At 46.5% G+C, this 14,812-nt stretch overlaps 1 protein-coding gene across 1 annotated transcript in view; it reads left to right on the top strand.

The window, feature by feature from the left end:
• The first annotated feature begins 8,544 nt into the window (after positions 1-8,544).
• CFAP69 (cilia and flagella associated protein 69) overlaps positions 8,545-14,812 on the top strand; it is a 96,047-nt gene continuing 89,779 nt past the window's right edge. The window contains exon 1 of the mRNA XM_077490883.1: positions 8,545-8,864. Coding sequence (XP_077347009.1) covers positions 8,736-8,864 — 129 coding nt within the window. The 5' untranslated portion in view covers positions 8,545-8,735. The remainder of the gene's footprint in view (positions 8,865-14,812) is intronic.

The following is a 14,812-nucleotide window of genomic DNA, read 5'->3' as shown; positions in this document are numbered from 1 at the left end:
GCCCAGTGAGAAGGCAACCCCACCAAAAGCACAAGTTGCAACAGCAAAGTGTCTGCAGAGTGGTGGACCAAAGCTATCTGTAGTGTTTTTCTCGAGGAGCAGAATGTTGTCTGGCTGGTCTGCACCCAAATGGAAAGGCTTCCAGAAAGTATGGCATGTCCCTGCACTTTCCCTGATGCTAAGCACTGTCCCTACTCTAGCCACTCACACAAAACAGGGAGCCAGTGTCTTAAATAGACTCTGCCTGAGAAAGATGGCTGCCAAAGTCACATAGGGTGCCAGCATCCAATAGGATAGCTGAATCCTGGTGACTGAGGAAGCCATAGAGGGACTAGGTTCCTCGCAAATTCCTCCTTCACCTGCATTGCCGCTGTGGATGAGCGCCACCTGCAATGGAGAAAGTAGACTGCATCTGCTTACATGTTATTTAATAAATTTGAGCAATATCTTAAGTGTAAAATAAAAAAAGAAAATAGAATAGAAAGAATATAGCCATCTTCTGAATTTTGAAATAGAATAGAATATTGCAGGGACACAGCCTTCGAGTCCTGGCAGAACCTCGACGCACATCTCAGTAAGTGCAAGGGGTTTCTGTGTATGCGCAGATATGAGATTTGGGACTTCCATACCCACTAAGTCTTTTGGCACATGTGCAAATGTGGTGCAGGGCTCTACTAGGACCCAAAACCTTGAAGCACGTGTTCACATGTTGAGAATCCTGGGGTCGGCAAACCTCATTCTAGCCTAGCCTAGGCAACGATGACCGAGAAGTTCTGCGTTGCAGGCCAAAAAACTTTATGAGGAAAAAAATAATAATATCCAAATGTGATGTGAGAGAAGCAGGGGGGAGAAGGCAGAGGAAATATTTTTAGTTTTTTTAGGGAGAAGTACATGTACAGTTATAAATCAAAAATTCTCTCCCTCCCCCCCCCCCCCCCCCCCTTTCTTAGCTCCCTTAATATGTGCTGTAGGTCTGGGTCCCCTTTCCAGCAGGTCCATACTTACTTTCTCCGACATCAGCAGGCTCCAACAATGTCTGCAGACTGTCTGGCAAAAGTCTAATGCTGGGCTGCCAGGGATCGCACACTAGGCGGTCAATTTATTTTACAAAAACGCTGGTCGAATGTCACAAGCATTTACACAGCTGTAACAAATTTTCATCATATTTGTCTAATATTATTAATTCCTATTATCAGCTCCTTCTAGTGGCCAACTTTCAGAATTTTCCTGTAAGAGGGATTTCAAGAAAATACCACCTTATAGCCAATAGATGGAGCTGACAAGCATAGGAAGTAATCATGGTAGACAAAGTACGAAGAAAATTTGTTACGGCAGGACAAATTCTTGTGAGAATCTTCCAGCAATTTTTTTTCAGACATAGCCATAGGCTTGAATGAGAGGTACCCACAGTCCCATTCAAGTCCATTGGACTACAGCTCATAGGTGTGGACAGCCCAGCACTAGGACTTTACTATCTGGGCTGCAGTTGGAGGAATTAAAGCTCATAGGTGTGGGCAGCCCAGCACTAGGACTTTACTATCTGGGCTGCAGTTGGAGGAATTAAAGCTGATGTCAAATAGAGTCCACATGCAGGAAACCCCCCTAGTCTGTCAGTCCGTCAGTTAGTCACCAGCCCTGCACTTACCCCATCTAGGTGGCGGGCAGTACTTCCTCCGGGCGGTGGCTTCACCATGCGTCTCCTTCTCCTGGTGCTTCACGGCGGCTTCCCCTGCATTTCCTCCTCAGCGGTCAAAAGGATTGCTTCTCCTCTCGGTCAATCGGATGACGGGTCTCAGGACCCGCTTGCTGATTGGCTGAGAGGAGAATCAAGTAGACAATAGCGAATATTAATTGTCACACAACTGGTTTTTGAAGTCTATTAGAGCCTCTGGCTCTAATCACGTGCTTCTAAAAATAAAAAAACCCCACTGAAAACCAGCTCCCCGCATTTAGAAAAGGGGGCCAGACGCAGGGATTAGGGGGGCACCGCCCCTGCGCCCCGCATGGACGGGCCGCTACTGCAGACTGGAATCTGTTGCTTTCTCTCCTTATGTAGGGCGACTGGTCTGGCTCAGCCCCCTTATGGAATTTTCTGCAGGCAGCCTGTACTAGCATGGATACTCAACCTGTGGCCCTCCAGCTGTTGCAGAACTACAAATTCCATCATGCCTGGGAGTCATGCTTGTAACTGTCAGTCTTGCAATGTCTCATGGGACTTGTAGTTCCATGCTGGCACACTTCAGCCGCATGTTTGTAAATTGACTGTTTTGCAGAAGAATGTATCATGTGATAAAATACCAAACTTAATGAGAATAACTCCTACATATTAGTGAATTGACCCTTCGGTGTTACAGGGATTTTAATAGCGGCTTGTACTGTTTTGTATTTTCAGCAGACCATCACATCAGCATTGTAGTGATATTGGGTTTTAAAGATTTTTTAAATCAAGAGATTTGTAAATAAGAGAAGTTTTAAAATATTGATTCATGAGCATAAAAGTTATCAAAGATCACAAATAATGTAATGTAATAAACATGTGTAGGCTGCCAGTGCCAAACATTCCGTGGACCTCCGTGTAGCATGTGTGCCAATACTTTTGCAGTTGTTCATAAAGAAATATAGAAAAGTAATGTTATCTGTGTGTTGTGTGTCATTTGTGATTCTGCAAGGTGGTATAAATGTTTTGCCTTACACTTAAAGAGAACCATTCACCATGTGTATAAATCTGAATCTCCACTATTGAACTGTAAAGCCTTGTACACACGGTCGGAGAATCCGTCGGAATGCGTCTTATCGGACCGTGTCGTCAGATAATCCGACTGTGTGTGGTATGCATTGGACTGATTCCGTCCGAATCTCCGTCGGACCCAATTTTCCAACATGTTGGAAATATTTCCCGACCAACTGGTTCGATCGGACATACTCCGATCATGTGTAGCGAATTTTAAACGGACCAAGTACCACGCATGCTCAGATCAAATTCCTACATCAAAGCTATTGGCTACTAGCCTGAATGTAGTCCCATCGTAACTAAATTACGTCATCACGTTCTGAAAGATGGGACTTTTCGACAACTTAGTCCGACCGTGTGTATGCAACAGTTTCAGACACAATCCGTCTGACTAAATCCGACGGGCAAAATCCGACGGATTTGGTTGCCAAAATCTCCGACCGTGTGTACGTGGGCTCAGAATATTGTAGCCTTCAGTCCATTAAGAGCCAAGGGACGCCACCCCCCCCTATCCATGCGTCCAGCCCCCTAATCTACAATAGGTTTTTTTTGTTTTATTTAAGCACGCGATTAGAGCCTGCTTCAAAAAAGGGTGTGACAATAGTGAATTATTATTGTCGCAGGCCCGCTATAAGGCGCTGATCGCCGCCATTACTAGTAAAAAAAAATGTTTAAAAAATCCTAATTCCATAAATCTATCCCATAGTTTGTAGATGCTATAACTTTTGCGCAAACCAATCAATATACGCTTCTTGGTATTTTTTTCCCCAAAAAATATGTAGCAGAATACATATTGGCATAAATTGATGAAGAAATTCGATTTTTACATTTTTTGTTAATGGATATGTTTTATAGCAGTAAGATATCGTTTGTTTTTTTTGTTTGTTTTTTTTCAAAATTATCGATCTTTTTTTGTTTATAGCACAAAAAATAAAAACTACACATGTGATCAAAAACCACCAAAAGAAAGCTCTATTTGTAGGGAAAAAGGACATACATTTGCTTTGTGTATATCGTCGCACGACTTCACAATTGCCAGTTAAAGTAATGCAGTGCCGTATCACAAAAAATGGCCTGGTCATGAAGGGGGGTAAACCTATCCAGAGGGCAAGTGGTTAAATTGGCTGCCTTAACAAAATGCATCTTAACACACAATTTAATGCACTGCAAAGAAATAAATGTGCCCTTAAAAATATTTTTTAGCTTTGCCAGTTCAGTGGTTCTACAGTCAAGACATTTTATACCCTATTTAAGCTCCATACACACTATCAGATTTTCTGCTGATTTTTTCTTTCATATTTACCAAAACCATTTATTATGAGGTCAAACCTTATGCCGCGTACACATGACCGGACTTTCCGGCAGACTAGGTCCAACGGTCGTCCCGATGGACTTTCAGTGGAGTTCCAACAGACTTTCCGAACGAACGGACTTGGCCACACACGAACGGACTAAGTCCGTCCAAAAGTCTGTTTGTTTTGAACGTGATGACGTAAACAGGACTAAACAAGGAAGTTCAATAGCCAGTAGCCAATAGCTACCCTTGCGTCGTATTTGGTCCGTCGGACCAGCACACAGATAAAACGTTTTTCCTGATTATAGTCTGTCAGAGTTGAGTCTGTCGAATAGATTTGAAACATATTCTATTTCTAGGTCCATCGGATTTATTTTTTTTCGAAAAAACGATCGGACTAGCCCACACACGATCGGATTATCCTACGGACTAATCCCTTCGGACCTAGTCTGCTGGAAAGTCCGGTCGTGTGTACGTAGGAGTTTCAATTTGTATGCAATCAGACAGGCAGGCCCTAGCATTACATGGTTTTGGTAAATCCGAAGGCAAAAAAATCAGCAGAAAATCTGCTAGTGTGTATGGGGCTTTAATAATGCTTTCCCTGCAAAAAATGTGTCAGTGGTTGTATGTTCCACCCACACACACACACCATGACCACCTCAATAAACACTTACCAGAGTCCATAAACACTTACCTGAGAATCGCTGCAATTCTGCTCGCAATTTCAAAACGCACTACAATTGCAAAACGCAGGCACAGGAGGCATTATTTTTTCTTATTCGGTCCTGAGCCCCCAATAAGGCTGCTTTCACACTGATGTGCTGCAATTTACCTGCACCATGGGTGCTGCGCACTGCATTCGCAACTTTCCTGTGGTTAGCTGCACTGAGCCATAGACTTATATTGCATCTTACTTGCATTCAGGAGTTGTGGTGTACTTTAATAAAGTGCATCAAACCCACAGGATATAATAGAAGTCTATGGCTCAGTGCAGTTAACCCGCAGGAAAGCCGCAGCTGCACTGCACCCACGTATCAGTGTGAAAACAGCCTAATAACCCTTTTTTGTAAGTGCTAATATGCCCGTTGAAAACGTGCATTGTATGTGATGTTTAATAAACTGACTTTTTCCTCTTCCAGCTCCTGCTGGTATCCAGACTGCTAGAAAGGTCCCAGCTTAGGTGCACTTGGTATCACTACGCCTGGGACAGGAGGCGGCGGTACAAAGGAAGCATCAGCTTATGTGGCTCTTGATGCCTCTGCAGCCACCTGCTTCCTCCGCTGCCGTCTCGATGCACTCTGATGCTCTGTAATGACGGGTCAGCAATCCATGGATCATGATCTGGGCTTGCCAACCCGCCATTCCAGAGCATGGGCATGCACTTCCTGGTGTGAGGTCCCGGCCACATCAAACACCCTCAGCCCCTCTGAGACACCTGGTTGAGTGAGAATTACTGAAAGCATTTATAAGAGCATGAACATAGATACCTTTAACCTGGCTGTGAATTACAACAGGTTAGAATAAATGGTGGTTTGAGATACGTGAGCACATAAAAGGTAGGTTCAGACAAACCACTAAACCATATAATCATAATGCCAAGGTCATTTAGAATAGAGTTCTGTACCACTGGACTGGGATTCATTTTTGAAAGGCAACAATAAACAGTACATATAAACATTACCTGTAGTGTGGATAAGAATATTGTAATTGGTTTAGCGTGCCCTCTATGGCTAGGATATGGCGCAATGTCCCCTGAGAAGTACCTTTTAAACTAAGCAATGGGCAAAGGTCTCTGTGTAGCAACTATAAAGGGGAAGTCTTTAGTTCTAACTCTTCAGCCAGTTAGCATTGGGGCCCAGTTGTACTGCTGGTGCACATTAGAACAGTCCCAGGCAAACCTGCAGGCAAGCAATAAGGCTACCAGGCAGCTGTGTAGTCATTTCTTAAAGGATTCAGTCTCTCTAGTAGCAACATGTTCTGGCCGCAAAGCCCTCTCACCAGACCCAGCAACACAGCAGCAGTGGTCTTTCTGGTCCGATGTCTGACCACTTCTGGGTTGCCTGGGGTGACTCTGGTTCTGGCAGTGGCTTAGTCCAGCAGCACAGATCCCGTGTTGTACTCCCTGGATAAAGGCACAGAGCACTTTATCACATCCTTACGCGCTCTTGCTTCACGCTGCTTCTCCTGACCTCCAGTGAATTGCCCAGGAAAAGTCCTCAGTTCTCCTCCTTCATCTCCAGGGCTTGGTGGGACTATAGTTCAAGCCCCATTACCTAACTTGGCCAGCATTCCTAAAGGGATTACATGTCCCACGAATCCACGATCCTCCTCCAGCCTTTTCCGATTGGTCACTGCTGCTTAGCAAGAGGGAGGGGGAGCAAGTCCAAGAGGGGTAACACTCTGACAGAGTGCAGCTGTGGCAGGGGAGAGGAGAAATCCTGCAATTTCAGCCATACAACACAGCGAGGGGGGAGAGGAGAAGCCGAGAGCAGCACAAGAGCACATTGCCCAGCATTCCTCCGGCCATTACATGTGAAATGACAGCACACAAAAAGCATGGGGTGGAGGGGTACTGACTGGGGCAAGGCTCTTTATGGTCTACCCAAGCTGAAACAAAACAAAACATTCCCAATGTACATGTTCCTGAAGGTGGCTGTAAATGTAAGTGGGTGAGGCAGCGACCATGGCTGGAAGCCGAAGACATTCTAAAGAAGAAGTATGACACCAAGGATCTCCAGAACAGGTCCAAAGCTTTATTCGGCAATCCCATCATAGTTACATAAAAACAGTGTTTTGGAGCCACGCAGGGCCCCTTTATTGGCCACATGTGTGATTAAGGGGTCTTACGAGGCCCTGAAAGGTTGCTTTTGTGACCACTACCTGGGGGCACATCACCAGATGCTCATTGGATCCTCCTGACCCCAGGCTAAAAATATACAGCCCCATTCCTACCAGAAAGGCATTAGTCTTCACCTGTGGACAAGCAGGGCTAGAAATCACGGGGCCCCCGTACAGCCTAAACACCCCGAAATATGAAATGTTTAATTTTTTTAACAATGCTGTTGGGAGGGGGGGGGAGTTGAATATTAGGAGTAACCAGACCGCTAACATTTCACCTATGAGGCAAAGGAATTGAGAACCCGGATTCTTCATTTCCTTTCTCTGTAAAGCTGGCCATACATTGTACAATTTTCTTATTAAATTTTCTTTAGATTTACCTTCAATTATGTAGTACAGGAACCTGCCTGATTGCATACAAATTGAAAATGTTTAGGTTTGACCTCCTATTATGTGGTTTTGCTAAATCTGATGGAAAATTGTACAGAAAAATTGTATAATGTATGGCCAGCCTAACCTCAGCTGCACTGACAATAAATGAATGGGAGACATTCATAAACGGAACCATAGTAAACACAGATTACTATGCTCAGTTATGAATGGACACAGGAGCAATCCATACCATTCGCTCACTGCGTCCATTTCAGAAGAAGAAGAGGCAGCATTTATCGATTTATCGACCCTTCCTCCACCCGCCTGTGCGCCGCAGCAGGAAGAAGCAGGCGGCACTGCGGGGGGGGGGGGGGTGAGCCCAAGCACAAAGGGGGAAATCAGATGTGGATGGTACACGGAGGGGGGATCAGTGTGGTGGGAGGGGAGAACAATTTCAGAATAATGCACTGTCTGTCTCTCCCTCCAGCAGCTGAAAGCTGACTGGAGGCAGAGGGGGAGAAACCAGCTTTCAGCTGCTGGAGGGAGAGACAGACAGTGCATTGTTCTGCAATTGTCCTCCCCTCCCACTACACTGATCCACCTCCCTGTGCTGTCCACATCTTATTCTCCGCAGTATGCCTGCCCCCCTCAGCCCCCAGCAGCACCGCCGGCTTCCCTCCCCCACCAGCTGCTGTGGGCGCACAGATGGATGGAGAGTGGGGGAAAGGGCTGGTAAATATGTAATTTATCGGCCCCTTCTTTTTTGAATTGGACACAGTGAGCCATTGGCACGGATCACTCCTGTGTCTATTTATAACTGACTCCTGCCCTGCTGTCCGGGCCCCCCACAGGAGGATCCCTCCCACTATCCCCAACTTATTACATTGGAAATTACTAGCCGGAGCCCCCCAACTGGGAAGAGGAACTGGTGTTCTGTTTCTGAAAACTGATAAGAATGGATACTACACTCAGTCACAAAGCGAGAGAGTACTGTGTACTTGTTTATTAATTTCATGTATATATGTATTTTCCATATCCCCCCAGGACCTCAGAAGTTCTCTGTCTAGCTGTCTCTGACTAGAAATACTTTCGTGGAGACACTTTCACACAACTATCACTTTTGTATTTCTCAAGTGCAGAGCTCTGATTTACTGAGCATGAGCAGTGAGCTCCTACGACACATGGCCGCCATATTTACTGTGGGCAAATTGCCAGAAAGTGACCGAGCCGAATGTCCCGCTATCACCTGAGATTCAGGTGACACGGGGCTGTGAAATCCGGGACAGCACAAAGCCGTGTACTGCAAAAAAAATGTATTTACAGAAAGGAGGAGACATGAAGAGACACACAATAGAATCTCACGAACTACACTGAGCAGGAAGTGTGAGGCAGTGCGGCTCCCGTAGTCGGCGCAGAGCCTGGTCACCATGGTAACGGGGCGCCGCTTGTGTTGACAACTAAAGTGAGACTCCCGGGAGAGAGAGGAGATCCTTCATCACCATGCCGGCGGCTCAGGAGGTAGCGGCGGCCCCGGTACTGGGGACCCCCCGGCCGGACAATGGCAGGAAGAGCCTCGGGCGGCCTGTGGTGAGGCTGGTGGTGACCGACCCCGAGCTGGGGGAGCGAGAGGTAATGACACCGACTACCGTATATACTGGATGTGAGGGGCCACACCTGCAACTACAAATCCCAGCACGATAATGCAAGTGTGTGAGGGGGGCGTGTCCTTCTGTCACAGGAGGAGGAGGGCCAAATATATATATATATATATATATATATATATATATATATATATATATACACACACAGTGCATCCACAGAACTTCACTTTTTCCACATTTTGTTATGTTGCAGCCTTATTCCAAAATGGATTCAATTCATTATTTTCCTCAAAATTCTACAAACAATACCCCATAATGACAACACGAAAGAAATTTGTTTTGAAATATTTGCAAATTTGTTAAAAATAAGAAAACAAAGAAAAAATCCCATGTACATAAGTGTTCACAGCCTTTGACATGACACTCAGAATTGAGCTCAGGTGCCTCCTGTTTGCACTGATCATCCTTCAGATGTTTCTACAACCTGATTGGAGTCCACCTGTGGTAAATTCAGTTGACTGGACATGATTTGGAAAGGCACACACCTGTCTATATAAGGTCCCACAGTTAACAGTGCATGTCAGAGCACAAACCAAGCCATGAAGTCCAAAGAATTGTCTGTAGACCCCCGAGACAGGATTGTATGGAGACACAGATCTGGGGAAGGGTACAGAATTTTTTTAGCAGCATTGAGACCCGGTTCACACTGAGGCAGCGCAACTGCCTCAGGGGACCGGGATCCGACTTTAGCAGCGGCTTGCAAAATGACTTCTGTATAGAAGTCAATGCAAGTCGCCCCAAAAGTAGTACAGGAACCTTTTTCTAAGTCAGAGCGACTTGAGTTGCTCCGATTAGAACTGTTCCATTGCACAGAATGGGACGCGACTTGTCAGGCGGCCAAGTCGCCTGACGAGTCGCTCCTGTGTGAACCGGGTCCCAAGGTCCCAATGAGCACAGTGGCCTCCATCATCTATAAATGGAACCACCAGGACTCTTCCTAGAGCGTCCGGCCAAACTGAGCAATCGGGGGAGAAGGGTCTTAGTCAGAGAGGTGACCAAAACCCAATGGTCACTCTGACAGAGCTCCAGTGTTTCTCTGTGGAGAGAGGAAAACCTTCCAGAAGAACAACCATCTCTGCAGCACTCCACCAATCAGGCCTGTATGGTAGAGTGGCCAGACAAAAGCCACTCCTCAGTAAAAGGCACACGACAGTCCATCTGGAGTTTGCCAAAAGGCATCTGAAGGACTCTCAGACCATGAGAAAAATTCTCTGGTCTGATGAAACAAAGATTGAACTCTTTGGACTGAATGGCAAAAGTCATGTCTGGAGGAAACCAGGCACTGCTCATCGCCTGGCCAATACCATCCCCACAGTGAAGCATGGTGGCGGCAGCATCATGATGTGGGGATATTTTTCAGTGGCAGGAACTGGGAGACTAGTCAGGATCGAGGGAAAGATGAATGCAGCAATGTACTGAGACATCCTTGATAAAAACCTGCTCCAGAGTGCTCTGGACCTCAGACTGGGGCGAAGGTTTATCTTCCAACAGGAGAACGACCCTAAGCACACAGCAAAGATAACAAAGGAGTGGCTACGGTACAACTCTGTGAATGTCCTTAAGTAGCCCAGCCAGAGCCCAGACTTGAACCCGATTGAACATCTCTGGAGAGATCTGAAAATGGCTGTACACCGACGCTCCCCATCCAAGCTGATGGAGCTTGAGAGGTCCTGCAAAGAAGAATGGGAAAAGCTGCCCAGAAATAGGTGTGCCAAGCTTATAACATCATACTCAAAAAGACTGGAGGCTGTAATTGGTGCCAAAGGTGCTTCAACAAAGTATTAAGCAAAGGCTGTGAATACTTCTGTACATGGGATTTTTTTTCCTTTAATAAATTTGCAAAGATTTCAAACAAACTTCTTTTACGTTGTCATTATGGGGTGTTGTTTGTAGAATTTTGAAGAAAATAATGAATTTAATCCATTTTGGAATAAGGCTGTAACATAACAAAATGTGGAAAAAGTGAAGCACTGTGAATACTTTCCAGGTGTAATTTTTAAATATAAATAATAATAAAATTCTATACACTGATTAAAAAGTGTTCCTTTAAATTTTTTGAGCAGAATATAGCATCAAGTCATTTAAACTCCTGGGATATTGATCTGGTTTGTTAAATAGCAGAATAGCAGAGGGGGTTGTTCATCAATTCAAGCTGCTTTGGGGTTAATAATTAACAACAGGTGCACTAGGTGGGCAACAATGAGACGACCTCCAGAACAGGAATGGTTTTACAGGTGGAGGCCACTGCCTTTTTATTTTTATTTTTTCCCCATACTAATCTTTTTTTTGATTGTTTTTCACTAGTTTTGCATATAGCTAGGGTCAGTGTCACTACTGGTAGCATGAGACGATACCTGGACCCTATAGAGCAGTGATGGTGAACCTTGGCAACCCAGATGTTTTGGACCTACATTTCATATGATGCTCAACTACACTGCAGAGTGCATGAGTAACATAGGAAATGTAGTTCCAAAACATCTGGGGTGCCAAGGTTCGCCATCACTGCTATAGAGTTTGCACAGGCAGTCCAACTCCTCCAGGAGGTATGCTGTGTCTCCCAAGAGCATGGAGGAGATTCCAGGAGACAGGCAGTTACTCTAGGAGAGCTGGGCAGGGCTGTAGATGGCCCTTAACCCATCAGCAGGACTGGTATCTGCCCCTTTGTGCAAGGAGGAACAGGATGAGCACTGACAGAGCCCTACAAAATAGCTGCCTGTCCCCCTCCCCCAACTTACAGGGGGAAGCCACTAACAGCCAGGAGATGGTCTGCTGTGCTTTGCTCTCCCCCTCCTGGCAGAAGAGTGCTGGTCTATACAGTACATGAGACCGGCTCGCTCTTACTGTAGATAGCATTGCACTGTACACACACACCACCCCCTATCTATGTACTGTATAGACAAGCTCTCTTCTGACAGGAGGGAGAGCACAATACAGCGCACCTCCCCCTGTCTATTCTCTTACTGCTCCAGCCTCCATGCTGCCATCACCTTGTCCTTGCCTTGAGTGCGGGCAGGGGTGGGGGTGGGGGAAGGAGCTCAGCAGTGGCTGGCCATGGGGGTAGAACTGAAATCTGGGTGGGCACCACCCACCCCAGCACTCCCCTAAATCTGGCCCTCTGTCTCTCTCACCCAGCAGCTGAAAGCAAGCGGGAGGGAGAGGGGGAGATACCAGCTTTCAGGTGCTGTGTGGGAGATGCTGTTATCCTTTGTTCTCTGTGCCACCTATCCTCCTCCTGCTGTCTGGGACCCCTGCGTGCCTGGAACCCCCTACAGGAGGACCAGTGGCCCCCCCTATCAGCGGCCCTGCTGCCCGGCACTGGGAAGTTTGATTGCCATTGAACATCAGAATTGGCAGGTCCGCCACTGGTGCCCTGTGATTTCCACAGATGAGAGCAGGTTCCCTGAGCACATGTGACAGATGTGAAAAGCGTCTGGAGAAGCCATGGAGAATGTTATGCTGCCTGTAACATCGTTCAGAATGACCAGTTTGGTGGTGGGTCAGTGATGGTCTGGGGAGGCATATTCATGGAGGGACACACAGACCTCTACAGGCTAGACAATAGCATCCTGACTGCCATTAGGTATCGCAATGAAATTCTTGGACCCATTGTCAGACCCTACACTGGTGCAGTTGGTCCTGGGTTCCTCTTAGTGCATGACAGTGCCCACCCTTTTGTGGTGAGAGTATGCAGCCAGTTCCTGGAGGATGAAGGAATTGAATTGCCCCCACTCTCGCCTGACCTAAATCCAATAGAACACCTCTGGGATATTATGTTTCGGTCCATCCGACGCCGCCAGGTGGCACCTCAGTCTGTTCGAGAGCTCAGTGATGCCCTGCCCCAGATCTGGTAGAAAATACCCCAGAACACCATCCACCATCCGTCATCTCATTAGGAGCATGCCGACGTTGTCAGGCCATACAAACTGCTGAGGACCACTTTGAGTTGCTGCAATTTCAGCAAAATGGACTAGCTAACTGCATAATTTTTTCACTCTGATTTTCGGGGTGTCTTTAAATTCAGCCCTCTGTTAGTTGATAATTTTCATTTCCATCAAACGATGTGGCATCCTTTCGTTCCTAACACATTACCCAGTCCATATCAGTATGGATATCCAGCATATTTTTCCACATTGAGATCTATTGTAATTTCAAAGTGTTCCTTTAATTTTTTTCTAACCCTGCTGCTAAAGTGCTGACAGGGGATAGAACTCGTCCTGGTTCCTATAGAGCTTCAAAGAACAATGGGGTAGCCCCTAGAAGTCGCATATCTAGAGGTCCTGAAGTGATAGCTAAAGTGTCAACCTCAGCCTGGACTCCAAGCAGGCCACACCTACAACGTTTCATTCCGCCCCCCCCCCCCCCATGGAGTTTAGTTATGACTAAGCACCAGAGGCCGAGTGAAATGCGTTGGTGGCGTAGCCTGATTGAAGTCCAGGCTGAGGTTGTCACTCTATCCATCACTCCAGGAAATCTAAATGTGCGACTTCTAGGGGCTACCATTGTTCTTTGAAGCTCTGTAGGAACCAGGAGGAGTTCCATCCCCTGTCAGCACTTTAGCAGCAGCTGCGGAAACATTGACTACATAGCCCCTCACCACCAAGCCTGAGCGGCGCACACACATTTTCTAGGTCACATATGGTCAGAATGGCAGCACCCCAATCCCTGCAGTATGCAACTACGCCAGGGCAGCCGTCCCTCCTGCCCACCCCTTGTCCCAGCCCTGATCACTTTGGACAATTTTTCCTGACACCAAGAAAAAAAAAGGTGACGGGAGGGATTTCATGCTGATTGACAGTCACAATTCTGTATGTTCTGTGTGAAGGGGGGTGTATGAACGGATGCAGAGGGGAGTAGATTGCAGGTAAACAGGTACAATTTATATAGGAGGATTTGTTTAATCTCTGTGTTTCACCTGAGGCCAATTACTTCACTGGATATATGGAAGGGTTTGACACCACTTTAACCTCTTCCCGTCCATGCTATAGCTGAATGACCGCTACAGGGCGGACCTACATTGCCGGGAGTCCGTCAATAGATGTCCTCCCCTTTGCATGCTCCCTGCGTGCCCTGTAGGGCGTGCGTGGCATGCTCTGTGATCCCCAAGTCAATGAGACTCGGATGATCACAGATGAGAGTAAGTGGCCAATCCCGGCCCCTTACCACGTTATCAGCTCTCAGCCAATGACAGCTGATCACGTGATGTAAACAGAAGATCGGTAATCGATCACCAACTTCTGTGTAAGGGACATCGTTCCCAAAGAGGAAGAGGCACAGCCACCTCATCTATGCCCACCAGTGCCACCTGCCAGTGCCCACAAATCAGTGCCCACTAGTGTATAAACGTGCCATCTATCAATGCCCACAAGTGCCACCTATCAATGTCCACCAGTGGTGCCATCAGTGCCACTTCTTAGTGCCCATCAATGCAGCCTATCGGTGCCCATCAGTGCATCCTATCAGTGCAGCCTCATCAGCATACATCAACGAAGGAGAAAAATTACCTGTTTGCAAACTTTTATAACAAAATATAAAACAGTTTTGTATTTTTTTCAAATTTTTCTTTCAAAATTTTAACAAAAAATAAAAACCCAGAGGTGATCCAATACCACCAAAAGAAAGCTCTGTTTGTGGGAAAACAATGATAAAAATTGAATTTGGGTACAGTGTTGTATGTCCACGCAATTGTTGTTCAAAGAGTGACAGCGATAAAAGCTGAAAATTGGTCTGGGCAGGAAGGGGGGTTTAAAGCGGGGTTCCACCCTAAAGTGGAACCTCCGCTGATCGGAACCCTCCCCCCCTCCGGTGTCACAATTGGCACCTTTCGGGGGGGAGGGGGGTGGAGATACCTGTCAAAGACGGGTATTTACACCCACGTCCGGCCATAGACTCCCGTGGGAGTCTACGCCATTTCCTGTC

This window comes from Lithobates pipiens, unplaced genomic scaffold (assembly GCF_037356315.1).
Source record: "Lithobates pipiens isolate NorthernLeopardFrog02 unplaced genomic scaffold, aLitPip1_a1.2 Scaffold_19, whole genome shotgun sequence".
Lineage (NCBI taxonomy): Eukaryota > Metazoa > Chordata > Amphibia > Anura > Ranidae > Lithobates > Lithobates pipiens.
The sequence above is the reverse complement of the archived record's forward strand: the minus strand, read 5'-3'. Positions and strand labels throughout refer to the sequence as shown.